Source organism: Stereum hirsutum (genome assembly GCF_000264905.1).
Source record: "Stereum hirsutum FP-91666 SS1 unplaced genomic scaffold STEHIscaffold_1, whole genome shotgun sequence".
Taxonomy (NCBI): domain Eukaryota; kingdom Fungi; phylum Basidiomycota; class Agaricomycetes; order Russulales; family Stereaceae; genus Stereum; species Stereum hirsutum.
In genome coordinates, this window is record NW_006763131.1 from 2,367,116 (window position 1) to 2,391,379 (window position 24,264).

General features: G+C 51.2%; 9 protein-coding genes across 9 annotated transcripts; 6 read left to right on the forward strand and 3 right to left on the reverse strand.

Moving 5' to 3' along the window:
- Positions 1 to 96: 96 nt before the first annotated feature.
- Positions 97 to 4,014, reverse strand: STEHIDRAFT_117474 (ras GEF). Its single transcript, XM_007298817.1, has 12 exons — positions 3,880 to 4,014; positions 3,676 to 3,823; positions 3,410 to 3,619; positions 3,144 to 3,353; positions 2,652 to 3,072; positions 2,521 to 2,591; positions 2,323 to 2,464; positions 1,675 to 2,260; positions 1,510 to 1,619; positions 1,148 to 1,447; positions 861 to 1,083; positions 97 to 802 (listed from the first exon to the last, which is right to left on the reverse strand). Exons 1-12 carry the CDS (start codon positions 3,943 to 3,945, stop codon positions 638 to 640), a joined length of 2,652 nt encoding a protein of 883 aa, XP_007298879.1. The 5' UTR covers positions 3,946 to 4,014; the 3' UTR covers positions 97 to 637.
- A 1,160-nt stretch (positions 4,015 to 5,174) lies between these two features.
- STEHIDRAFT_89478 (uncharacterized protein) lies at positions 5,175 to 6,168 on the forward strand (the record flags this gene model as incomplete). The annotated part of the gene is made up of 5 exons (XM_007298234.1): positions 5,175 to 5,311; positions 5,368 to 5,509; positions 5,568 to 5,638; positions 5,709 to 5,817; positions 5,883 to 6,168. 5 exons carry the CDS (start codon positions 5,175 to 5,177, stop codon positions 5,907 to 5,909), a joined length of 486 nt encoding a protein of 161 aa, XP_007298296.1. The 3' UTR covers positions 5,910 to 6,168.
- A 1,099-nt stretch (positions 6,169 to 7,267) lies between these two features.
- STEHIDRAFT_117477 (S-adenosyl-L-methionine-dependent methyltransferase) lies at positions 7,268 to 8,820 on the forward strand. The gene is made up of 4 exons (XM_007298818.1): positions 7,268 to 7,756; positions 7,827 to 7,857; positions 7,915 to 7,971; positions 8,031 to 8,820. The coding sequence occupies exons 1-4, from the start codon at positions 7,577 to 7,579 to the stop codon at positions 8,738 to 8,740; spliced, it is 978 nt and encodes a 325-aa protein (XP_007298880.1). The 5' UTR covers positions 7,268 to 7,576; the 3' UTR covers positions 8,741 to 8,820.
- A 150-nt stretch (positions 8,821 to 8,970) lies between these two features.
- Positions 8,971 to 11,247, reverse strand: APO9/CPO9 (the record flags this gene model as incomplete). Its single annotated transcript, XM_007298819.1, has 8 exons — positions 8,971 to 9,437; positions 9,528 to 9,749; positions 9,847 to 10,045; positions 10,185 to 10,299; positions 10,357 to 10,453; positions 10,514 to 10,660; positions 10,719 to 10,772; positions 10,833 to 11,247. 8 exons carry the CDS (start codon positions 11,245 to 11,247, stop codon positions 9,100 to 9,102), a joined length of 1,587 nt encoding a protein of 528 aa, XP_007298881.1. The 3' UTR covers positions 8,971 to 9,099.
- A 1,444-nt stretch (positions 11,248 to 12,691) lies between these two features.
- Positions 12,692 to 13,998, reverse strand: STEHIDRAFT_89481 (dynactin subunit p25). The gene is made up of 5 exons (XM_007298235.1): positions 13,827 to 13,998; positions 13,568 to 13,752; positions 13,371 to 13,509; positions 13,200 to 13,302; positions 12,692 to 13,141 (listed from the first exon to the last, which is right to left on the reverse strand). The coding sequence occupies exons 1-5, from the start codon at positions 13,869 to 13,871 to the stop codon at positions 13,047 to 13,049; spliced, it is 567 nt and encodes a 188-aa protein (XP_007298297.1). The 5' UTR covers positions 13,872 to 13,998; the 3' UTR covers positions 12,692 to 13,046.
- Positions 13,999 to 14,131: 133 nt separating this feature from the next.
- Positions 14,132 to 17,134, forward strand: STEHIDRAFT_143828 (DEAD-domain-containing protein). Its single transcript, XM_007298820.1, has 8 exons — positions 14,132 to 14,443; positions 14,516 to 15,245; positions 15,304 to 15,833; positions 15,894 to 16,075; positions 16,144 to 16,330; positions 16,413 to 16,533; positions 16,592 to 16,674; positions 16,738 to 17,134. The coding sequence occupies exons 1-8, from the start codon at positions 14,207 to 14,209 to the stop codon at positions 17,104 to 17,106; spliced, it is 2,439 nt and encodes an 812-aa protein (XP_007298882.1). The 5' UTR covers positions 14,132 to 14,206; the 3' UTR covers positions 17,107 to 17,134.
- A 310-nt stretch (positions 17,135 to 17,444) lies between these two features.
- On the forward strand, positions 17,445 to 18,758 carry STEHIDRAFT_151788 (alpha/beta-hydrolase; the record flags this gene model as incomplete). The annotated part of the gene is made up of 2 exons (XM_007298821.1): positions 17,445 to 18,264; positions 18,328 to 18,758. 2 exons carry the CDS (start codon positions 17,445 to 17,447, stop codon positions 18,756 to 18,758), a joined length of 1,251 nt encoding a protein of 416 aa, XP_007298883.1.
- Positions 18,759 to 19,023: 265 nt separating this feature from the next.
- On the forward strand, positions 19,024 to 21,317 carry STEHIDRAFT_71259 (MFS general substrate transporter). The gene is made up of 8 exons (XM_007298106.1): positions 19,024 to 19,264; positions 19,327 to 19,517; positions 19,587 to 20,067; positions 20,130 to 20,189; positions 20,243 to 20,336; positions 20,402 to 20,573; positions 20,626 to 20,699; positions 20,756 to 21,317. The coding sequence occupies exons 1-8, from the start codon at positions 19,053 to 19,055 to the stop codon at positions 21,245 to 21,247; spliced, it is 1,776 nt and encodes a 591-aa protein (XP_007298168.1). The 5' UTR covers positions 19,024 to 19,052; the 3' UTR covers positions 21,248 to 21,317.
- A 1,053-nt stretch (positions 21,318 to 22,370) lies between these two features.
- STEHIDRAFT_127287 (glycoside hydrolase family 71 protein) lies at positions 22,371 to 24,116 on the forward strand (the record flags this gene model as incomplete). The annotated part of the gene is made up of 9 exons (XM_007298822.1): positions 22,371 to 22,384; positions 22,446 to 22,532; positions 22,593 to 22,682; positions 22,740 to 22,800; positions 22,857 to 23,135; positions 23,203 to 23,460; positions 23,521 to 23,709; positions 23,775 to 23,996; positions 24,072 to 24,116. 9 exons carry the CDS (start codon positions 22,371 to 22,373, stop codon positions 24,114 to 24,116), a joined length of 1,245 nt encoding a protein of 414 aa, XP_007298884.1.
- Between the last annotated feature and the right edge of the window lie 148 nt (positions 24,117 to 24,264).

Sequence of the window (24,264 nt, forward strand, 5' to 3'; positions counted from 1 at the left end):
CTCGCGGCGAGGTTCGCCACGCGCCACACTCGCTTTTTCTCTCACTTTCGACTTCTTGTTCTGCATAATATGAAGACTTCATTTACTCAACGCGCATGGAGCAAGCAGAAATAGAGGAGGAGATACGCGTACAAACAAAGATAAAAAAGAAGAAAAACGATAAAGTGACTATCAGTCATATGTAGTTCATAAGGCTAGAGCAACGTAGTCTGGAGAGAAAAGGGAAGCCAGCAAGGCCAAACCCAAAAAGCACTGCGTTGAGGGCGACGACATCCTCGAAGACCCTGACAATGATATGTATGTGAGGGTCCATGTTATTGACATAGAAAAGGGGAAAGTGTGTGTGGAAGTGAGAGGAGGATCGAGAGCCGAGAAAGGGGGTAACGGGGATGTATATGCAAGAAGATGACTTGGGTATCTTTGACGCACGAGAAATAGAAACAAAGGGCGGCGTTAGATATGCAAAGAGCAAAACAGACAGCGGACAGAGCGATTTCGATGTGGGCTGTGCAGTGTAGAGAGAGAAGAGAGAGATAATATCCATGTGGAGCATAGAATGTGCTGGGTGTATGGTAAGCAGGGGAGGGTGACTTGTGTTGAGAGAAGTGGATAGAGGAACATAGTGACAGTAGAGACTTCAGTTGTTGTTGTTGTTACCCCAAAACATAAGTTTCTTGATGAGCGGTCCTTCTCGTGTCGTACCACTTTGATAGTCGCGCGATTGAGTCCGTGGAAGGTACGGCTTGGAGGCGTCTTCCATCTCCTCACTATCGCTCGGCGGTGTGATCCTCGATCGTTGAAGCTGTGAACGGAGATTAATACGGCTCGTGAGTGGGGAGGCGGTAGTATTTCCGACTTACATCAGGATCCATCACACACTCCCTCATGAGCAGATCGCGGATCTCAGGACGTTCAGGGAACAAGTAATCCTCTGAACTTCGACACTGCTGCTGGTACTGCGTTGTCGTGTGGATGAACTTGCCGATCATGTTGAATTTCGCCCAGTGTATCTTCGTCGGGTCAGTGGGGTGGCTATCTGGGTTTCCTTCGTGGGCACGAATGAGATCGGACACGTGCACCTCCCTGGAACGCCAACCCCATCTCAGTATACCAATGGTATCCCCACAAAACTCACTGAAAAACTTACAGAGCAGGTATACAAGGACCTTTCGTATTCCGCAGCGCCATTCGGTAAGCTCGATGCGACCGGATGGACTGAAGGAGCAGGTCCCACGATTGAAGCGACTTCCAGAGTGCTGGCGCCTTCTGCTGGAAGATCTCCATCGTTGGATCGCCCTGGTACGTGGCGTTATTGATCCCGGCGACGAACGCGCGCAAAGCCGAGTAGTTGTTGTAATGTCGCAGCCGTTGAGCAACCTCAACGAGTTTCTCGATCTGTCGTGAGCGCGCCTTGGGCTTGTCGTGACAAAGGATAAGTGAAAGGACCCTAGTGACAGTGCGGCAGTGTATGAGTGCATACTCATAACAAGAGACGGGAAAGAAAATCACCAATCAGCCAGATGATTCGACATCTCGGAGAATTCGGCTATTGTATCCTTATCCTTCCCTTTCGACGTCTTCTTACCAGCCACAAAAGTATGTTGCAACCAGTGTCTCGGCTTCACGATAGCAGGTTAATCCAGACATTCCAACCACGAACGCGGAGAGACAAACCTCGATATTCAAAAACAACAACGTCTCTATCCTCGTAATCTCCTGCGCTATATCGTTCGGATCCATGAATGACAACTCCTGTGAGATCCTGAGGAGCTCTTTGATCGTTTGCTTCGGAGTCATATCGACCATTTCCTCAGGAGCATCCAGTGTTGGGATCCCGCTGAGCTCCTTCGCTGTCAGAGGCAAGCTCGACTTGCGTTCTCTCGCGGACATCGTACTGGTCATCCTTGACGCCGAACTCTTCCTGTTGCCATTCGGAGGGGGTAGATGCGTCAGTGACGAGGGTGAGTCTGTCTCAACCTCAGGTTCGTGCCCCGTTGCGTTCGCGCGGTCTTCTCCGTCGTCGTATACGCTAAATGAATCGTCCGACTCCCCGGGCGACTCCTCCACTTTGAGCGCCCAGGCAGCGTCGGTATCCTCCTTAGGCCGGTACTCGAGAAACGGTAGGAAGTCGGACCCGTAGTGCAGAAGGTGAGTCTTCGAGATGATGGATTTAATAAGGGCGTTAAGCGCGGCGGTAGAGGACCCAACGAGGAAATCGTGAGGATAATCTTGGATCCACATCTCCAGGAGATGGCATATTCTACGAGATCGCACCGAGGTTTAGGTCAAGATGATAGAAATGGGACACGGTACGGAGCCTACCTCATCTGCGCGAAGCACGAGAACATAGGGTCGCTCGACGATTGATCGAGCTGACGCATGCGTTTCTGCATTGCAAGCACGACGCTTCGAGGACTTGCAAACCTCCGATAGGTCAACAGGAAATGTGAGATAAAATCCCGATCTGTCGCCCAGACTCTCAGACGCTAGTTCAAAAATGACTGTCAAGGATACACGCACCGTCACCGCTAACAGCCAAAAATAGTAGCTTGTCGAGCAGTTCGTCCAGCGTAGCCCACGGAACCGGTCGGCTGCGCATAGGTTAATGTTCCTGTCCCGGACCCGCCATTAAACGCGAGAAATTAACGCACTTGTCCCTTTCCCTTGGCTCTACGCGCTCCTCGACCACCTCGTCCACGCTGCTCAGTCCATCGTTTGTCATAGACGCGCCAAGATGCAATGATCCGGAGCTCGTATTGTCCGAAATAGCAATGTTCAGCGTGTTCTTGCCCCGCTCGCGTTCTAACTCCCGATTTTTCAGTTTCTCGTGGTCGGAGGAAAGCAAGTCGCTCGTCGACAGTGCCCGTGTGGGGGACGTGGGTGCCGCCGGCGAGCGTGGCATACCGTTAGACGAAGCAGGCACTTGCGACTTTGCCGCGTAGGCTCCGGTCCCTGAAGAAGCAGCAGTAGGCGTCGCAGCCGCCGAGCGAGAGATGTCCCATGGTGGTGGTGAAACGAGGACGCCCGGAGATGCAGGATTTTGATAGCTCTGCTCAGCGACACCGATGGCCCCTGCAACGAAAGGCGCTAAATTAGTATGCGAAGAAATTGGGAACCTGAGATCAGACTAGAAGGTCGCGCACGTCTTGCACGAAATATGGCTGATAGGAGCCAATCAAAGCCTAAGCGAAGATTGTTCTTCCCCTGGTCTTCTTGGATAGACGTCTCGATGAGGCCGACGTCCATTTCGGAGATGCGGTGATAGACCTGCTGCGATTCGACGGCGACGATGTTCTTCAGATCACGTTTGCAAGCAAAGACAACGACCGGAAGCTTCAGATCACGGAATCCCTCTGAGCGGTAGCTTCAGCAATAAGTCAATGATGAGATGGAAGATCGGGCTTCTTACTTATTAGATGTTCTACGTGCGTGAAGGAAGCATTTCGGGACATGTCATAGCAAATGATAGTCCCGTCCAAGCGGGGCGCGATATCGGGCCATACAGGGGAGTTGGACGAGGAGGAGCCACTCAGATGAAGACTAGATGTTTCGATCTCAAGTACACGGAATGCGCGATCCGGCAAATATTCATGCACGAGTTTCCCCTCTCGCAGTGTATCTGAATAGGGGCAAGGTCAGTAAGACACATTTGTCGGGATGTATCTGTACACTTACAGCTAAACTTCTTGAGAGAGGGTAATGTTTCGACGATTGTGGCTGGCTCCGATAGAGCGTAGGCCTTGAGGCCTTTTGCGATGGCTCCAGACTTGCCACAGCCCGTATCTCCCACGACGGCGATGGTGACATCTGCCACAAAATCGTGCTGTCAACAGTCTCAGCATGGCATCCCCCACAAAAAAAGATACAACATCACGGCACCGGTATCAGTCTCGCGCTCACGAAAGAGAGGGGGGCTGTGAACATATTATGCAGCTGGGCGCCCATGGACGAGCTCGAGTCCTCCGTCTCGTTCGCGAGTGCAGAGCAACCAAGCCGAAATTGAGAATCACGTACTCCCGAGTTAACGTTCGGGCTCAGCGAACGCAGTCTACTAGTGCTCCCTGCCATGCCCACGCTTCCGCTCCTACTCCTGCCTGCTTGACTTGTCGAAGGCGCAAACTGTGCGCTCCACTTTGGAGTCGACGCCGTCGAAGGTGTAGATACGCGTGGGGTATTGTCGCGTAGGGATGGGTCACCGGCGACAGCAGGTGAAGCGACAAAAAAAAGCTTGGGAGGAAGATTGAGATCACCACTGGAGATGATGGGACGCGGTTTCTCCTTGCCCTTGGTAGAGATCCGGCGGGAGCGGTCACTTGAAATGATATCTTCGTCCTCTGAAGCCCCTGGGTGAGACTCATGATCTTCGGCCATGGTGCTGACACTGGCGCCTCTACTTCGGCCGGATAAGGGATATCTGGGATCACGTTCGCGGTGTGAAACATGGGGATGGTCTGGGGAAGGTGTATAGGGTGAGGGGGTGAATTGTGAGATCGGGCGAAAGTCGTCCTGATATGGACCTGAAGGGCTTGAACGGGTGTAATGGGGAGAGTTGCTCATTGGGGGACTTGCCCTTGCGGAGACGAAGGAGTCTACAGAAAATGATTTCCTGAGGGAGGACGTTGGGGAGACGGATTGACGGGAAGACGGGGCGAGCTGATCGCCTGTTCCGGGCGTGCGAGAGGTCTGGATTGAGTGTGCGAAGGGAATATTTGGGCGATGAGTAAAGTCAGAGTCTGTTTCTGGACTGAGCGTAGAGTGGGTAAGGTCGATGGGCGGCAGAGAAGGGATGGCAGGCAGATCCGTCGACCCCTTAACGCTCTGCGGTGCGGTGCTGATGCGTCTCAGGCTCGGACGGGGCGGCGGTGTGCCCCGCGAATAGCCAGCGTCGGCCATGATGAGTACAGAGCCAAAAGAACGGCCGACGACGTGTACGACGATGACGACGGCTTGGAGATGTTCACGCTTGGCCCCTTCACGCTCTCCCGCAGCGGCGACGGCCTGTATGCTTATGTCAGCATCTCCCCAACCTCGCCGTCCAGCGCGGCTTGATCCTGCTTGCTGCCTCCCAACGCACACGACGCATCCACGACGCTTTCATATATCTCTCATCCATAAAAGCAGCCCGCTCGCCATGCAAGATCTCTTCATCGTCTCTGTTTCTTCAACCTGCCGCCATGCAAGCCCTCCACTACCACCCTTTCCTCTTCGCCCTCATCACTCTCGTCGCAATGGCTGAACTAGGCCTTGCCGCGTGGCTCGTCAGCTCAAAGTCCCTCGACTTTCCACGATTCAATCACCGATACTACTCGATGTAAATTTATCTCCCCACTAGTTGCCTTCTGTCCTGTTCTTGACTCTGCTCCGCAGGCTAGACATGATCCTCTTCGATGCCGTCTGGACCACCGTCTTCTCCACGGCCTACATGCTCTGGATCATCGCGGGAGCAGTTCACATCCTGGCAAGCATTGCCAGCTCTGCCATCTGGCTCCTCATAACCTCCATACTCTGGGTACGTGTTCTTTGCATCCGCGCCGCTCGGTATCCCGCAGTGCTAAAACTGCCTTTAGGGTGTTGCTGCAGGCATTATGCACGACAATCGTATTGGAGGAGCCTGTTCTGGCACCCCGGCCCTCTCACGGTACGCTTCTTGTTCCCCGTTCGTATTGAGATCCGGTATTAACTTCTCACATGAACGTTGCTCTAAATAGGTGCAGGCAAGCTCTTACCGCAGAAGCGTTAGGCTGGACTGCATTCGGTTTATGCCTTCTGACCCTCATCACCACCATTGTCTGGGCCCGCGGAAGCAGGAAGAGTTATGTGAGTGGTTTTCTCCTGTACCTTCGATAGGGTCTGGGCATGCGCTCATTGATATCTTTTTCTAGAGAGATAGCTTCTACGCGTCACCTTGATGCTTGATCGTCGGAGGCTCGTTGCGAAATAGGACCGTGGCCCTCCACAGACCGGTCCCCCTCACAATAGACGTTACCTTAACCTCTGCTTGGTGTGTACCATAATCCTTCTATAGTCGTCTCTCGCCGGGCAGTGCCTTCGTTGTGCTCGTTTCGCTCTTTCATGATGTCATTCCTAAACTACGATTACCTCTAAAGGCCTCCTGTGTATTTATACTCCAGGTGCTACGCATATGTATGTTAGCTTCCTGGTCTATTTGTACAACACACGCATACGTACTACTTACGAATCTATATTTATGGCCTTGCTTTGTCTCATCGTCGATCTCCTGCGCGATTCTTAACACGCCACGACAGTGGTTCGTTCAACTTCAAGGTTTAAGGTTTCTGAAGAGCTTCGCCATGGAGTGAAATTAGTTACGAGATTCATCGCTGCATTTAATCTGGGTGCGGGCCAGAGGATAGTTGGAAGGGAGTCATGGGTTAGCCCCACCTGTGCCGCTCAATGACGAAGAGGTGTTGGAAGTGCGGCGGCGCACATGATGAACGGGACCATGCGAAGACCTGTGGTCCTTGTGAGAGGGCTGGGAACACGACGGGTACGTGCCCATGTGAACCCTTCTGCATAAACTGCCAGGGCCGTCATCGTGCAGATGCGAAGGACTGCTCTTTCTATGCTCATCGCAGAGACCTGGAATGGATCCGGGAGCACACTGCACTGCTCCGCCCCCCGCCTGGAGTAGATCCTAGTACGTGGGTTCCCGCTCGAGGGGGAAAGAAGGGAAAGGGGAAGAAGGGGAGAGGGAGGGAGACGGCGGGAGCCGATGACATGGAGCTATGACGGACGGGCTTTCTTTTTTTTCTTCTATTTCTCTCAATTTTGCTTAATTCTTCTTCGGAGCACAAGCCACGCTCCGAGACTTCTCTCGACGACTGAATGTAGGAGTTCGGATTCTACAGTGTGGTGATTGCTGAGGTGTCTCAGACCCCATTCCTGCATGTATTTACCTATGTACATACAAGCGCCCCTCGCCTTTACGGCGGCGCTATACAAATACATTTGATTTAAGAAAAAAAAAAAAAAAAAAAAAGAGTCATGGGTTAGCTTGTCGATAAATCCTCAATACTGGTGTTTGGCTAGATCAACTTGAAGTTTAAAGTCTAATCCACGTGCAAGGAACCAGACCAAGCCCGACCTGTTGTCAGAATTTGGTGGCACTGAGGTGAAAACGCAACATTATTACAACTCTTCGAAGCCGAATGGTGTGTCTAAGTACTTATTTGGGCATACGGGGTTCTGGTAGCGGTGACATATCGAAAGCCTGTAGTCATCCAACACCCACACAAATCACAGCCCATCTATACAAAACTTAACGCACGCGCCACGTACAAATGATCAAGGTCTGACGAGTCGGAAGGGAATCACGGCGGCTTGACACAAACCCAGCGCCAGGGCTCAGTGGCCCGGGAATTGGCGGCCATTTCTTTAAAACTCCGCCTCGTTGCGGCGCGACAGCGCGTCTAAGTATTTGCTTGCCTTTCTTCCAGCCAGACCTTTCGATTTTCAGTAGTCGCCTCGCACAAACGCCTTGATCTTCAGGCTTGTCCTGCATCAGAGCGATATAAATGACATAGTTTTTGTACTCCAAATTGTCAATTCCATCGAGATGTGGCCCATCATCGTGTTATTCCTCCTCTTCGTCGGCGCTCTCGCGAGTCTGTTCATAGTGATGAAGTCTTCACAAGATCCCTACCATGACGAGTTCCACTTGAATCTAAACGCACTTCCTGGTCTGAAGCCTGGCCAACGCCCCACCACAGAATGGCTGAACATGGGTTTTTGGAAGGTTAGTCGATTGACGAGCGTCCATAACCGGAACTATCCAACTCAGATGTCCATTATCCAACGCATAACAGGACACGGATAGGTTTCCTGAAGCATGCGAAGGTCAAATTAGCCCTTGACTTTCCGAACCTTCGACTGACACTCAAACACGATCGCTAGCGCTCGCCCTGCGACTGGTGCACGCATCCCGTTCTAAGGAAGGAGGCCGCGTGTTAGGCAAGTTCTCCTCTATCGTTACCTCCAGACTTATCTCAGACTTCTGTTTGGACATGCAGACGTCGGCCACGGAAGTGGTGACTCCCTCCTCCTTCAAGTCTCTCACCCTTCTGTTCCCCGGCCAAGCTTACTGGTCGGTATAACTAGCCTCCCACAACACCACAAGCGGTCAGAAGCCCGCCTTCTCCGCGCTCTGGAACAGAGTGGGGCGAAAGATATAAATACACATCTATTCCAAAGCGACGCCGTATATATCGTGGATTCTCGATCCAAGCTCGGTTCCCGTGTCGACGTACATCCTCTTTCACCGAGTTCGCCGTCCACATTCGACACCATAGTGGCGTTGGACTGCGCCTATCACTTCCATACACGCGCTCTCTTCCTCCAGCAGTCATTCGCGAAACTTTCACCAGGCGGTCATATCGCCCTCGCCGATATCTACTTCGCCTCTACCACAAAGTCCACACCCCCATCCAAGACAACATCGCCACTAAGGCCATCCTATCCCATCACCTTCTTCCTTAGTACTCTACTCCGCGTCATTCCCCGTGAGAACGTTGTCACCAAAGCGCAGTACATAGCCGAGATGGAGAGGGTAGGGTACGTCGATGTTGAGATCGACGATATCACGGAATACGTGTTTCCTGGGTTCGTTAGGTTCTTGAGTGGGAGAGGTGGGGGGTGGAAGGTGTTTGCGTGGATGATGGCCTGGTTGCACGGGAGAGGTGCGAGGTTTGGGATCGTGGTTGGTACGAAGCCAAACTCTTGATTCTATAACCACAGCCGCTTGAAGCACCATTTTTAATACCGGTGCTGTCAATGAGCGGCGCATGTCAATAGAAGAACGACCAGTGGTACATCAAACAGCGATGTGATACAGGATATCTCATAGCTCTGCTATGCATTGAAACGTGTAAGGAGCGTGTGTAGAACATAGTGGATGGCGGAGTGAAGACAGTGGATTGTCGATACAGTAAGGTAAAAAAAAAAAACAGTGAAGTCGAATCGAGTGAACAAATGAAGGGAGTAATGCCGTGTAAACAGTATTTGTTTAAGAACGAACAACACCTAAACAATGTCCTTTCATGACGTGCAGTAGGATATGACTATAGAGCATACCAATGCCCACTAATTACTGCTCGGAAGCGGGTCCTGCCCATCGCTCACATAGCTCGTAAACTTCCACCTATTCTGCACATCATCGCTCTTACTTTTCCCATACGAGTTCGTCCTCGTATCGCATTGAGTCCCACCTCCACTTTGGGTCAAGCATGGTTGCTTCTGCGGGGCACCGGGTGCAGAAGAGGTCTTGTTGAGATAAATGACGGCCCCACCGTAAGCGTTCGGCGAGGTTTCGTCGGGGTAGTTAGGCGTGCAGCCGACGAAGTCGGAGAGGGCTGGGTCCAGAAGTCCGAGAACAGCGTTGACGGTGGACTCAAGTCCAAAGAGGATGTTATCGAATTCGCCTGGCAGTCACGATATCATATAAATGCGTCCGGAATTCATTCAGACCCAAAGCAAAAACAGAAAGAAAATCGTAAGACGGGCAGACTTACCGAAGAAGTCCGCGTAAAGGGCATTGTACAGGAAGCACCCAAGACCTTGGACATTCGATGCGTTCGTTGGTAATAAGCCAGGTCCAGGGATGAAGTTGTTCACGGATCCTGAGTTGGCACCGAAGAGGACAGGCTCGGGATTGAGGTAGATAGAGAGGATGCCAGCGAGGGCTTCAGAAAGGAGCATGGGGACAGAGCGACGATACCATCCAATCTCAGGAACTAATCATGAGCAAGAAAACAGTATGTCAACTAGGTTTGTATAAGGAGCACAATGGAGGGGGTTTAAAAACAAGGAGTGAAGTGAAAATACACGTACTGCGCTCCGGGACGTAAGTGATACTACCATCCTCTGCAAATCTCGCTCCCGCGAACGAAGCAATCGACGCAAGATTCGCAGAACCCCCGGCGCCAATAGTCCCGTTGGAGAAAAAGCCAGGGTGAAAGTAAGTAGCACCCATGACGATGAGAGCGGACGGGGGAACGAAGTAGAAGTTCGGGTTAGTGTCGAGGGAGTTCTGCCAGCGATCGTGAAAGTGAGTCTGAAAATTTCGTCAAAAGGGAGTGAGTGGAGTGAGCCTCTCATTTGAGCACCTGATTGTTAGGATGGAAGGAGAAAGAGGAGGTACATAGTATCAATGAAGATGAGGGACGCACAGCCATTGCGTTAACGTCAAATTGGTTGTTGTTCTCCTTAGCATGATCAAGCATCTGGGAGAAGAACTCGGGCTGCATATTGTGATTGTCCCCTTCGCAGAGATAGAAGTCGCACCTACACGCACATGCCTTCTTAAGCCGCATCATCTCACAAAACTATGGACGAACTCACCGAGTGGCACTAGCATCGCCCTCGTTCACTCGTCCGTGACCGTCAAGACCAGTCTCTGTTCCGAGGAGCCCACCCAATTTCCCGAGAGAGTTGGTGCCTACATATTATACCATGTTAGCATACGCCATCGTGGCGGAAGAGGGAAGACTGTGCACACGAGCGTCAGCACCACCGAGCGAGAAGGTAAGAGTCGTTATGTCCCCGTTGAGAGCAACTGCGCCACCGACGAGCACAGCAGCGAGGTCTGCGCCCATATTGAAAACTTCAGCGGAGGCTGAGATGACCTCGCCGGCGGTGACGATACCTGTGCCAGAGCATTAGCAGACAGTGCGTGAACAAAAGTGTGCGAATAACACACTGACCATTTCGAGGAAGGTAACCGTGATTGGCGAGGGTGTTCATTCCTGGGCAAGGACCTGGGCGCAGGCGTAAGAAGTAAGAAGGTCTGGATCAAAAAGTATGGAAGTCCGAAGTACCCCGTTGATCCGTTGAAGAGGGCCACTCAAACGGATGGTTGTCTTCCGGAAAGTATTTTGATCCCTCAAGGATGTCTACCAGAGTATTCGCTACCCCCACCAATATGCCGTCGTCGGGGCCAAATATTGCGTCGATCGTCCCATTATTCTGTCTCTTCTGGATCGACCTCTTCCTATAGTTGAGGACTTCACGAGCGATATCCGGCTTTCCCGCCTTATTCCAGGCATGAACTTCTTCCTGCTGGCGGGCATAAAGCTCACGAATTTGCTTCACAAGTTCAGTGTCACCTTGAATGGCATCGAGGCCACGTTTCAGTTGGGATTCGTTGAAGTCGGGGGAAAGCCAAGAGAATGCATAGGTTCTTGTGACTGTCGGGAGGAGGGAGGCGATTGCGATGGCAGCAGAAAGACGCATGGCGAAAGGAACTGTCAGAAAACGAAGGGACGGATGGAAGGCAAGGAGGCTGAACAAGGAGGAATGCGGACTCGAATCGACCACGCACTGGCAGGCATCGAAAAGGATTATATACTTCGCCCCATCAGCGCTGATCCTGCGTTGTACTTGATGGAAGCATGTGGCCGTACTCAATGAAGACTTACGGAGGTTTCGGAAAGTCAAGTACACCCACCTGAAGTTCAACTCAATCGGAGCCTGTCACGTCCCGGTCAAGTCCCGGTCCGTCTGTCAGTGAGACATTCAAGGACAACGCAGAGGACGCGATGGTGCCACCGACGATGTTGTTGAATGGGATAGGCCAGTCTCAGATGAATAGTACCATTCTGTTTGTTTGGTAGATAACAGGGGTGCCCCGATTTCAAAGCATTTACGTTCGATAAAGCCCAAGAGATACACCGAGTGTTCACCAGGCCAGAAGTGAGAAAACCGCATGTGGACCAGCCTTTCGGGGAACAAGCACAAGTGAAGCCTCTCCGAGTTTGAGGAAGCCGCATGAACAGCGGCCAACGCGTGGGTGTGGAGTATGTCAAAGCTCATACACAACCGCTTTCAGAGCGAGAGACTCTGAATCGAGATGATGTAGCCTTAGCAGCTGACTTTCTAGCAGGATCGAGCAAAATCGTCGGCAACAATCGAGGTCCTGAATCTCTGCCCATACGTCGTCGAGGATCATTGTATGGCTGCCTGACGGGCACTGAGAGGAAGGGGCTCGAGACCCGAGGGTACCGGAAACTTTTCTACCGAACCTGTCTGCCGCTGACACCGTTATCCGTTCAATGAAGGGTGCGATGTAGTGGGCCGGCTAGACGGGGGAACGACGTCTTCGGCTCTGGTGTGGTGGTGGTCACTGCTAGAGCAAGTTAGACGAGCCATCATTTCAAAGCCGAGATTACCGAATCCCAATATCTGTTGCTGAATCCTTATCGGGGAATGAAAGTATCCTCAACGTCGAGCAAAGTAAGATCGTAAAAGTAAAAACGAAGACTCTGTGCCACACTTGCGCGTGCCAATCAACAAGCTCAATCAAAATTGAGTTACTTGCCGATTTGATGCTGGATCGTATAAACAGTTGACGACCTGCAGGACAGATGATTGGATGGGGCAGATTGTGCATGTGTTCTGCGGATGAAGAAGGGCCAGGAATATCAGTGAAAGCTCCATTTAGTCCTACGAAAAGTAACAAAACATACATGTTGGACGTGGCATCTTTGTCAGTGACAGGAAGATCAAGCTTTCAAAACCGCAGAATATGGGGGCTTAGGCCATGGGGCCAGAGGGGCGAGGGGCGAATGAGGAAAACAAGACATACGACCAGTCGGCTCAGCTGCCCTTACCGGTGCGAGTGACGAAGAACGGCATCAAGCACAGATAGCTATCTTATTGTACAGAGGCAGGGTATTAGATGCACCAACGGAGACGTAAACAATACAGAGAAACCATCGAAGTAAGAGTGTAAACTGCAAGAGGTGTATGAGTAAGAGCTGAACGCATAGGCAAACAGGGGGAGGCTCGTTCCGTACTGTGGGAATCTAGAGGGTGTGAAGTGGTCAGTTACATGAAACTAAGCGAAGGGATCTTGAATTGAATGTCAGTATTAGCATGGTGTGATCATCAGAAACAGTTATGAAGACGGTTTCGGTGCTTGACTTCTATGATTCGCATCATAATATAAAAGTGCAGAAGACTGACAATTCACCCTGTGACACAGATCCGTTGTGAAGTAGGGGACGCAAGGCAGGCAGATATGATGGGGCTGGTTATCGTTCCAGTGGCTGGAAGCGTGTATAGTATTGTTTTGTATGAGCTTCAACTATTTCCTGTGTTGACTCTGGTAAGTCTTCCACGAATCGACCTACATAGATGACCGAATTCATCAGCTGCAACAAATCGCAATCCAAGAGTGTACCAACCAGGCGAACCAGAGAATAATGAGAGGGCAGGAATAACGGTATTTGGTGGAACAATGGTATTATCTGCTATCCTCGCGCAGTCTTTGATGATTGTAAACTTTCCCTGGTCAAACCAAGGAATTTCAGGACAACCAGTTCTCAGAGTAGCGACGCAATGCAGACACCACGTACAATGACACAGTTCTTCCCAATCTCAACATGGTTCCCAATTGTGGCAGCTTCTACTACTGTGTTGGCTCCTATGTGAACATGGTCGCCAATCTTCATAGGGTAGTAGTTGAAGTTTCCTCGATATGTCTTGTATGGAGGTCTGCTCAGTCGTCCGCGGTCAGAACTATAGGTGCAACTTCTCTATGGGGAGTACATACCGCATAGTGCAACCCTCTCCAACAAGACAATATCTCCCCAAAGAAATTACGACCGCATGTCCTGGACCCGTTCGCTTCAAATCGCCACGAATGATAGCGCCACTTGAAATGATGGTCTTGCCGCCGAGTATGATGTTCTGTGGGCCAGCGATGGTAGCTCGGCGAGAGACTTTGTTTCCTGTGTCCTTCAATCACCCGATATCTGGAATGTCGATACCTCAATGTTCCAGAGAGGTGGATAAGACGATGATGCACGTACTGTTTCGATGAACTCCGCCTTCGGGTAGTAGATTGGTTGCTCCATTTCTCCTTCGAAGAAAGGTTCAAGTAGAAATTGACGCGCAGCTTCAAGGTAACGAGACAGAAGGTGATTTTTTGCGAATTATATGGTACGATGGGCTCTGAGTAGTGGTTGAATCGAACTGAGTTGGCGTGGGCCACACCGACTTCGTGTTGTCCGTGATTGGAAGACCTGGGTTGGAAGCGCGTATCACGTGCGGTCTGCGCGAAAAATCGCCAAAACTTCGCCACAAAATCTGCTTTACTTCACTCGCGATCAGTACCGTCAGGCGTAAAAGCCTGCTGTAATTTCTCTCACCCTGCCTTTGCATGCGTCTCTAGTAAACTCTAGCTCCCATCATGGCCTCTACTTCTCGTCAAAATGACTTTATCATGACCTTGGACTCGGACGTTGAGGACGAACCTCAGGCCATCCCTCAGACTAATGGCAAGGCATCTAAAAAACAAAAAGCTGCAGGCGACGACGATGCTCAGCTTGACCCAGACTTTGTGTTCGATCTCTCCGGGGACCCCTACAATGACTTGTTGGATAGTAGGTTGGATGTAGGAGATCTGGTGAAGAAGGGATCGAAACCGGTGCGGCGCTTTGACTTTCTTCTCCTACTTAGATTACTCGAACTTAGAGCTCATATATCGTTTCGTTTACAGGAGCCGATATCTGTGGACGATATTATTGCAAAGCGGAGGCTTGGGAAAGTATCAGGGAAGCGAAAGCGCGAGGTAGAAGACGAGGATGAGGACGAAGATGATGAGGAAGACGAGGAAGAGCTGTCAGCTGCTGGTGAGGATGACGACGAGGATAATGATGTTGGGAGTGGAAGTGAAGAGGGCTTTGTTGGATTCGATGCCGAAGACGGAGATGACCCACTCGCGACGTCGGATGAGGATGAGGAGGCAGGTTCTGGAGAAGACGACGACAACGACGAAGAAGAAGACGAAGAGAGCGACGAAGGACCTTCATCCGAAGACGAAAGTGAACCGGAGACTCAGGCCGAGAAGGACAGGAAAACCGCATTTTTCGCTTCTGACGCACCCTCATCCGACACCCATTCATCCTTCCTCACTATGAATCTTTCACGTCCGGTGCTCAAGGCTCTCACTACGCTTGGATTCAATACACCGACTCCCATTCAGGCAGCAACCATACCTGTCGGACTCCTGGGGAAGGATGTCGTCGGAAATGCCGTGACGGGTTCAGGAAAGACTGCTGCGTTCATCATTCCGATGATCGAGCGACTTCTCTACCGAGACAAGGGCAAGAAAGCTGCTGCTACCCGGTGTTTGATTCTTGTCCCTACGCGAGAGTTGGCCGTTCAGTGTTACGAAGTAGGCAAGAAACTCGGAACACATACAGACATCCAATTTTGTCTCATCGTAGGTATGCTCTCAATTTTCTACCACGTTGAAGTCTCGCTAACTCAACTACATGTATCTAGGTGGACTGTCATTAAAGTCTCAGGAAGTTGCTCTTCGTGCACGACCAGACGTAGTTATCGCTACACCTGGTCGGCTGATCGACCACCTGCGCAACTCGCCATCTTTTACTCTCGACGCCCTCGATATCCTTGTCCTCGACGAAGCCGATCGTATGCTGTCCGACGGTTTCGCAGACGAACTCACAGAGATCATCCAGTCATGTCCTACCTCACGCCAAACCATGCTCTTCTCCGCCACTATGACTGATTCCGTCGATGAGCTCGTCAAGATGTCACTCAATAAACCTGTTCGTCTGTTCGTCGACCCTAAACGAAGCACGGCTCGTGGTTTGGTTCAGGAGTTTGTCCGCGTTCGCGCCGGGAAAGAGTCAGACAGGTCCGCCTTGCTCGTCGCACTGTGCAAACGGACATTCAAGTCGGGTGTGCTCATCTTCTTCCGGAGCAAGAAGCTGGCACATCAAGTACGAATCATGTTCAGTCTGCTGGGTATGAGCTGCGAGGAGCTACATGGAGATCTATCTCAGGAGCAGGTAACGTTAACCTTTTTGCTCGCGGTTCAGGAGTCGGACTCACCTTGCCTTTGTACGTAGCGTCTAAAATCGCTACAACTCTTTCGCGACGGAGCCGTCGACTACCTGATGGCGACCGACCTTGCCTCCCGTGGTCTGGATATCAAGGGTATTGATACCGTCATCAATTTTGATATGCCAGGCCAGTTAGCACAGTACTTGCATCGTGTAGGTCGTACGGCTCGAGCTGGCAAGAAGGGTCGGTACGTGCCCATTCCCTTATTACGTTTTGAATCCTCGTTCTGATATATCTTTCATTTGTGGTTCATAGATCCGTAACATTAGTAGGAGAAGCCGATCGCAAGATGCTGAAGGCTGCCATCAAGCATTCAGCAGGAGCCGATCAAGTCAGGCATCGTACTGTCCCCCCTGAGATTGTGGCGAAGTATGTGAAGAAGTTGGATTCGCTCAAGCCCGAGATTACTGGTGTCATGCAGGATGAGAAGGAGGAGAAGCATGTTCGTATCTTGTCATTGAACCGCTCGTCTTGTGTTCGGATCGGAGAACTAACTCCGCATGATCGCCCGTTATGTTCTATAGCTGCGGAAAGCGGAGATGGAGCTTCAAAAAGGCCAGAATATGATCAACCACGAGGATGAGATCTATTCACGGCCGGCGAGGACATGGTTCCAGTCTGGCAAGGAGAAACAGAAGGCAGCAGGTGAAGATCCATCCCTTATTTGCTGCTTTAGGTCACAGTTACTGACCGAAAATTTCAGACCTCAGCAAGTCTCAGTATGAAGCCGGCTATTCCGCGGCCAATGCTGGTAAAGGCAAGGATGCACCTGTGGACACGACTAAGGTCAGTGATGTTTTCCCCCATCGTCTTGCCCGTCTTAGTGTATGGCTGATACCCGGTTAACAGCCCAAGCGCGACAAATTCTCTGGCCTCTCCCGCCGAGTCAAGCGGCGAAAACTCGCGCTCGAAGAGGACGAAGCAGCGGGCGACCACAAAGTCGTCAATGCTGCCATCCGATCCGCCAAAAAGGCAGCGCGGCCCAACAAGATCGGCGTCCCAGAAAAACGCGACAGTAAGAAAGGCAGCAAGTCGCGAGACAAAAAATCAAAAACGAAGCCGAAGGTCACGAAGGGCGGGAACTTTGGGAGTGATATGGGGCAGAGGGGAGGTGCGAAAGCACAAAACGAAGGGATCCGGGCGAAGAAGGGAGATTCAATCGGGGGTATGAAGAAGGGAGGGAAGGGTGGCGGTGGGAAGCGGAAGGGCAAGAAGTAGTGGGCAACCTTAGATGGAGACTACTATTGTTTTTTTGGGGGGTTTCGGGATCTCCTTACTTGCTCCTGGATCTCAAACTTGACATTCCGAGCTGCGCCAGCGATGCAAAGAAAAAGAGTGAAAATATGGGTGGTCATTGTTAGTGGAGCTCACTTGAACCACCTTGGCTTCCAAGTTGCCCATCCGCCAGCGTCTCGGTTTCTGTGTCTGACTTGACAGGCTCGCGTGCGCTTTAGTGTGGCGGTGCCACCTAGTTTAGCGAGCACAGGTCGTCTCCTCGTCACTCTTTCCATGTACAACTTCAGTTCTCGCAGACACTCGAATGCCTTTTTCCTACCATGTTCTTCAATAACGAGCAACTCACTGTCGAGCAGCGTCAGATGTACGCTGCCGAAAAACTCGTCAACTTCCGCTTTATCGCCAAACTGCTCGGCACGCGATCACACCACGTCCTCACCTCCGTTGACCTCGCACCGCTCACCCTCCAATCTGAGCTCTCAATCTGGTCCCAGTTCGCCGAGGTCGCCTATAGCGTCGTCCCCGTAAAACTTGTCTTCGAGAAACTGGACGTTTTATCGGGGACGGGCTTTCCGCTCGAAGGCTATGACGCGTTGAAGGACTCCATCTTCGTCGACGCTGTCCGGGGCGAAGTCGCAGACGTACCGGCATACGTGGCATACAGACCACAACTGAAGCAGCTCGTCGTCGCGTTCTCTGGAACAGCTTCGTTCTCGCAAGTCATACAGGACTTGAGGGCGTCAAAGACTCCTTACCCCCGACTCCCTTCGAAAGAAAGCTCTAAACGCTCGCGGTGTGCGGTACATACGGGTTTCTGGAAGCTGTACGAAGGCGTTGGCCCGGCGATGTTGAATGTTGTGAAGGGTGCGCTCGAGAGCTTCGAGGTGGGGGAGATCGTGCTCACAGGTCATAGCATGGGTGGCGTGCTGTGTTATTTGTTAGCGATGGACCTGCTTGCGCCGGGGGTGGATGTGTCGCCCAGCCTGATGAATTCGACAACGTTGCGACTCGTGGCGTTCGGATCGCCTCGGTGGGCTAATGAAGATATGGCGCAGTATTGGACCGATACGGTACGTGCGTGCCGAGCGCAACATGGGGAGGATTCACTATTGGAGTACTCCGTGAAGGGGCTCAACGATGGTAAGATTCTCATTCATTGCTACTTACCGAGGTCTGACATTCCTTCGTTGTTGTGGTCCTCAGGTGTACCTGCACTTCCCCCTACATACTTGGGCTACCGACATGTCTGCGAAACCCCTCTATACTTCACGAAGGGGAATCTATACCGAATACCCACATCCGAGCGTGAGCACGCATTCTTCAGCGTCGACACGGACAGTACGAAGTCCTCTGAGTCCGTGCGTGGTAGAACAGCTTCTACCGCTTCTTCGCTTCCATCATCCGCCTCCACATTACACCAGTTTGGATATTTGCATCCAAGAGGAGGGCATAATTACTATAGCGAAAGGGACATGGAGAAGATGCAGAGGAGGATGAGGTGGTTGCATGGCGTGATGTCGAAGGAGGGAGAGGCGAATTGGAGAGAACAATACCTTAGGCATCTTGCTGCTCATGAGGGCGGCAAGACTATCAGTGCTACCACTAAGAATTCGACACAGAATAATAACTCCTGAAATCTATGCATAACAAGAGGTCTGCCGATAATATGAGTCCTGCGGCCGGTACGACCTCGACAGAAATTGTGAGGCCTGGATAGACGGAATGCCGGCAGCAATATATTTTTAATGTTCCGTTCCCGATCGACAGCGATCCTGTCAGCCGTATCTGATAAGTCGATTCTGGTTATGAATTCTGCCCACGCGCCGCGGTCGGTTCTGTCTCCCTCTCACCAGCCGCTTGCCACATGCAAAGAAAGCATAAACCCACTTTGTCCCTACCACCATCAGGCCCTGGTAGAGCGCTCTCCGATGTCTCTACCTGCTCCTTCAGAAGCTTCACGAGCTCTCCGAGTCCCTAACCAGAGCAGCAACGGCGAAACGGATACCCTTCTCGTCAACGACGACCAAGTCATCATCGTGCACGATTCGCCACGACAGAGAAGATCTGTGAGATGGAGAGGATTGTTCATCAGAAGCATTGCCTTGCTATGTGCATGTTCTCTGAGTGTCGGGAGTCACTAGTACGTCCTTTACCAATGACGAACCTACCGTCTTTGTCAATGCCTGGACTGTGCGATTGTAGTGCAACATATATCCTTGCTCCCCTCAAATCACGAATCACCAGGGAAATGGGGACTTCAAACACGGAATTCAGCTTGCTGCTGGCGGCTTTCAGCCTGAACAGTACCTGGACTCCTCTCGCAGGTGGAGTACTGGCTGCCACTCTTGGGACGACCTTCACCAGCATACTCGCCACAGGCATCATTGTCACAGGCATGTTCACATCCTCGCCATGACACTCAAGATGCTTGTCAGATTTTAACGCTCGTTCCCGGCGTCTAGGCCTCTTCGTTCTACTCGTAGGGGACTTGACCGGCGACGTCAGGCTGATGACTCTAGGAATGTTCATATTTGGCCTCGGTGTTAGTCCTCTCGCCGTTGTACAAGAAACCATCATCGTTCGCTTCTTCAAATCCCACTCGTTGGGTCTGTCTATGGCTATCGGACTCGTGGCCGGCAAGATCGCCTCATTTGTTGCCGCTCGAACGTCATACCCTCTCACCCAGAAATTTGGGCCACACGCACCGTTCTACACCGCCGCCATCTTGGCCACATTCTCATTTGGCATCAACCTCGTTTATGTTGCGTCCTCAAAATGGCTTGTTGCGAACACACAGACAGAGCTGGAGCCTTCAGAAATTCGAGACGAGGCCGCAAGGTTCTCAGTACAAGATATGTCGGAGGGCGACGCCCTCGCGAAGGTCGCCGAGAAGAGAAGGGTCAAACTGAAGGATATCACGCAGCTGGGGGATGTATTTTGGGCGTCCGTGCTTCTCCCGCGTTGTCCGTGCTCTCCAGTGTTGACTCTTTCATGTGACGCAATAGCTATATTGGGGTAAATTTATTCTGTGGCATGATCTGGCACCCCTTCACCCACCTTGCGGCGTAAGCACCTTCCTTTCTCCAAATAAGAAGCATTCCGTTGACTACCTTTACAGAAATCTAATTCAACGCCGATACCAACTCACTGAGCTTGATGCAAGCACGAAAGCTTCGTATCTTCTCGCCGGGAGTATGTTTTTATACCCTACGGTAAGTTCTGTCACTCTATACCCCTCAGCCGTATGCTAAGCTACACGCTCACATCTACTTGTCAGGTCGGATTCGTCATAGACCGATTCAAACGTCCATCTCTGGTAATCATGTTATTCGCCCTGTCGTCGCTTCTCACTATGTTCGGGTACACCTGGTTCACCCTTCCACCCGATGTAACTGGTACCCCTATCCCTGCCATTGCAAGCATCGGCGCCGGAATAGGATTCTCCCCTCGTATGCTACTTTCCCACCACCTGGAGTAGCTTCCTTGCTCATTCGTCTGCAGTTCTTCTGGTCGTCATTGTTCCCCAGCTAGTTCCTATGCGATATGTGTCTACCACACTCGGTGCTCATAAGAGTGTAGGTTTTCGTCGCTTTCTTGCACGACAGACACTGATTACTGATTTCCCTTGCAGCTTGAGCAGGCAGGAGCCACAATTTCTCAAACGCTTTCCGGCCTGATCTTGGACACCGAGGCAGACAGTGATCCGAACAGTACCCAACCCATCTTAAGCTTCTTCCTCGTCCTCAACGTCATTCAATTCTTTGGTATTTTGGGCCTTTGGTACCTTAGCCGCCGCCAAAGGCTCAAGGAGGCCCGTCACCGTCACGAACTCGTCATGGCATCCCCGAACCATTCGGAGACGTCACTCGAGGACGAGGCCAATGCCAGGGAATCGTCCCCTCCGCCTAGTCCGCACCGCACCACCACAAGACTCGACACGCCGTCGTCCGCAAATGGGCACTCGAAACGGCAACGGAAAGCGACGAAACGAATGAAGAAGAGGGGTAAAGTTTTTGGGGCGATGTGTGCTGGGTGCATCGTTGGTGCCTGGGTGCTGTTCCTCGTCACTGCGTATTTAAGGTTGAGGTCAAAGCAGGAGAGGGAGGGCAAGCTGCATCAGTAGATACTACCAGCATTCGTTTGGTTTGCTTGTGGTTCGGCAGGTCCATCTAAGTAATTGTATGTATAATTAGCTCTATTTATTGCTGCGTCTCCGTGGTATAGTTGGAAGACACTCTCCAATGTGTTCAATCGTCCTGTGTGCTGTATCCACAGCTTTAAGCGAATCACACTCGCATGACCGGTACTCTTCATTTTTTCCCCATTGCCGGTATGTCTTTACTGTCCATCTCAGGATCTCTGTGCAACAGGTGCCAACTCTCCCACTTCAGACGTTGCAATTCTCTATTCAATTATGGACCGGGATCATTGTCGGAAGTCACCATCACAACTCTTACTGTATCACCAAACTTCCGTCACCTACTGTCCCGTTCTGATTCCCCGAACGCAACGATTTCGTAAAGGAGATGCGATTACTATGACACCATCTCGTTCTTCAAACCAGCTTGAAAATCAGTTTCACCCTAACTTCTCCTGTGATGGTTCCTTCGAATTGTGATTTATACGTATCACTTCACTGTGAAGATCACCCCGAGACGCACGAAGTTATTACATGATGGTGATAAATTAGCGCCGAGGCGTTCCTCCTTACCGCCACCTCTGATTGGCGCTGGTGAGGCTTTTCACTCGTCTTGCTGAACAGGAGCTCTGTCAACCGAAAGCTCTGCCAAGCTGAGGCCTCCGACGGCACGTAGAACATAAAAGAGACAGGTTTCAACAGGTTCTCCTCAGGCTTTTCCTTGCTCTATCGACAGTATACCGGGTTACCGTCTGCTACCGCTGACCTCTAATTTTCTGAAACTCTCGTCTCAGCATTCGCTTCAGCGATGCTCCTCCACTCCTTACTTGTCGCTCTTTCATGTGTTTCGTTTTCCTTAGCCAGTACTCACGACCCGTCGTCGCGTCAACGTCCGAACTACCATACTTCCCGCCATCATCCAGTCGGCGAGATCCCTTCAGTGTTCTTAGACCGTGCCAATGCGGACGATGCGTTGTTGTCCGCCAGCATCGATATCAGCATTGGTGCTTCGGTATCTGTGACGGTGTCCAGCGCGACTAGTACCTCTGCGGCAACTACGCCCACTGCGAGTACTTACACGGGGCCAAAATTCGCCAGTATCCACTTCATGGTCGGGAATACGTGAGTTGCTCCGAGTCACTCCCGGTTTAACAGTACGACCCATATTGATTTATGATTTTAGATACACTTATCGTCTCGTGGACTGGATGACCGATATTCTGGACATCGAAGAAGCTGGGTTTGATGCTATCGCCCTCAACTTGGGCTCGTACGAGACGTTTCCATCTTTCTGTCCTGAAACAAGTGATTCTAACCAAGATATTACCAGTGACTGTTGGCAACAAAATTCTGTCGAGCTTGCGTACCAGGCCGTGAATAAGCTGAGATCGCCTGTCAAGCTATTTCTCAGTTTGGATATGTTCGTATTCGAATTCTTTCTTTCGTACCGCTCAGCCCGTGACAATCAATCTTGCAGGAGCGTGTGGTCTCAAGCCGACTCCGATGATGCTCAGACATTAGCCACGTTGATTAATAAGGTGAATATTACGATTGGTCATTGTTGAGAACCTCGCCTGATTTTTGTTGCCTGCAGTATGCTACCAATCCAGCTCAATTCCTCTACAACGGCCTCCCCTTTGTCAGTACCTTCTCAGGGGACCAGTATGGAAGCTCGTTTGGTCTTGGACTCTGCGATGGCTGGAACGAACTCCGATCATACGTACCGACTAACATGTATTTTGTTCCCGGATTCTTCTTTCCCGAGAGCACTGGCATTACGATTGCGAATGTGAGCCAATGCGTTGAGGGCCTCTTCCAATGGAATTCTGCTTGGAGCATCGACGGAACGCCAGTCAGCTCTCAGACCGACTTGGTTAGTTCTTCACCGATAACCTCTCTCATACATGTTGCCGATGTAGCTTGACGACTCTATCTCCCAGGCCTGGATAGAAGCTTTGGGCCCGAATAAGACTTACATGGCGGGAATCTCTCCTACGTTCTTCACCCATTACGGCGCCGACAGTCTTAATAAGAACTTTGTCTATGGCTCGGAGAACAACTATGCCACTCGTTGGCAACAGGTCACGAACATCTCTGCACCCCTCGTCCAGGTCATTACCTGGAACGATTTCGGGGAGTCCCACTACATTGGCCACCGCCCTGAAACTACCCAGAATCAACCGTTCGAGAGTACTTGGGTCTGTGTCACCTATTGTGTCTTTTGAACAAGTGAAGTTACTCATGTGACTGGATAACAGGTCAATTCGCACAATCATCTTCCGTGGCTGAGAATTACCAAGCCTCATATTCAGGTATACAAAAATGGTGCACCCGACTCGCTTGCATCGGACACCATCGTCTGGGAATATCGCGTTCATCCAGCTAATGCTACTGCCACCGACGATGTCCTAGACCGTCCCACCGGCACTGAATGGTTGACTGATAACGTGAGTTCCAATTCATGTCCGTATAAATGAGTCCATTTCAGGTTTAATGAACATCCTATGAATAGGTCTACATCACCGCCTACCTCGCGAACCCGGCCGAAGTACGCATCACCGCTGGTACTCTCGAAGGCTCCTTCAACGGCAGCGCTGGGCTCAACTACTTCGTCCAGCCATTCACTGCCGGGGCCGTTGCCGTCTCTATGTGGCGCGATGGTGTAAATGTGGGCGGGACCGTCACGAACGAAGTGAACATCACCGATACACCGGCATTTTACAACTACAACCCAGTCAGTGCATCAATATATGTGATCTATTACCCAGTGATACTGATAACGTACCCTATATCAATACGAACTCCTTAGATTGTGGAGCAGTTCTTCCATGATCCTGTCTGGCAGAGTTGTTAACCACCTAGGTTTTCAGCGGCTCCTGTCTGCTTATAGCTGTTTTAACGAGTCTTGAGTTTAATATATGCTGGGCTTTCCCGACTAATCCTCGGCTGTTGCAAGCGAAACGATGGGCTAAGTGGTAGACTGAACGTGGCGGTCGAAAACT

Excerpts from the sequence above, each read along its gene's own strand:
- STEHIDRAFT_117474 (XM_007298817.1), bottom strand. The coding sequence starts at position 3,945 with ATGGGCGCCCAGCTGCATAATATGTTCACAGCCCCCCTCTCTTTCGTG. Across the intron at positions 3,620-3,675 it reads CTCTCTCAAGAAGTTTAGCT|ATACACTGCGAGAGGGGAAA; the intron begins GTAAGTGTACAG and ends GCCCCTATTCAG. Across the intron at positions 3,354-3,409 it reads GCACGTAGAACATCTAATAA|AGGGATTCCGTGATCTGAAG; the intron begins GTAAGAAGCCCG and ends GCTACCGCTCAG.
- STEHIDRAFT_117477 (XM_007298818.1), top strand. The coding sequence starts at position 7,577 with ATGTGGCCCATCATCGTGTTATTCCTCCTCTTCGTCGGCGCTCTCGCG. Across the intron at positions 7,858-7,914 it reads GTTTCCTGAAGCATGCGAAG|CGCTCGCCCTGCGACTGGTG; the intron begins GTCAAATTAGCC and ends CACGATCGCTAG. Across the intron at positions 7,972-8,030 it reads GGAAGGAGGCCGCGTGTTAG|ACGTCGGCCACGGAAGTGGT; the intron begins GCAAGTTCTCCT and ends TTGGACATGCAG.
- STEHIDRAFT_89481 (XM_007298235.1), bottom strand. The coding sequence starts at position 13,871 with ATGGAGCAACCAATCTACTACCCGAAGGCGGAGTTCATCGAAACA. Across the intron at positions 13,753-13,826 it reads AGGCGGAGTTCATCGAAACA|GACACAGGAAACAAAGTCTC; the intron begins GTACGTGCATCA and ends GGGTGATTGAAG. Across the intron at positions 13,510-13,567 it reads GGAGAGGGTTGCACTATGCG|ACCTCCATACAAGACATATC; the intron begins GTATGTACTCCC and ends ACGACTGAGCAG.
- STEHIDRAFT_143828 (XM_007298820.1), top strand. The coding sequence starts at position 14,207 with ATGGCCTCTACTTCTCGTCAAAATGACTTTATCATGACCTTGGACTCG. Across the intron at positions 15,834-15,893 it reads GAGATCTATCTCAGGAGCAG|CGTCTAAAATCGCTACAACT; the intron begins GTAACGTTAACC and ends CTTTGTACGTAG. Across the intron at positions 16,076-16,143 it reads CGAGCTGGCAAGAAGGGTCG|ATCCGTAACATTAGTAGGAG; the intron begins GTACGTGCCCAT and ends TGTGGTTCATAG.
- STEHIDRAFT_71259 (XM_007298106.1), top strand. The coding sequence starts at position 19,053 with ATGTCTCTACCTGCTCCTTCAGAAGCTTCACGAGCTCTCCGAGTCCCT. Across the intron at positions 19,518-19,586 it reads CACAGGCATCATTGTCACAG|GCCTCTTCGTTCTACTCGTA; the intron begins GCATGTTCACAT and ends CCCGGCGTCTAG. Across the intron at positions 20,337-20,401 it reads GTATGTTTTTATACCCTACG|GTCGGATTCGTCATAGACCG; the intron begins GTAAGTTCTGTC and ends TCTACTTGTCAG.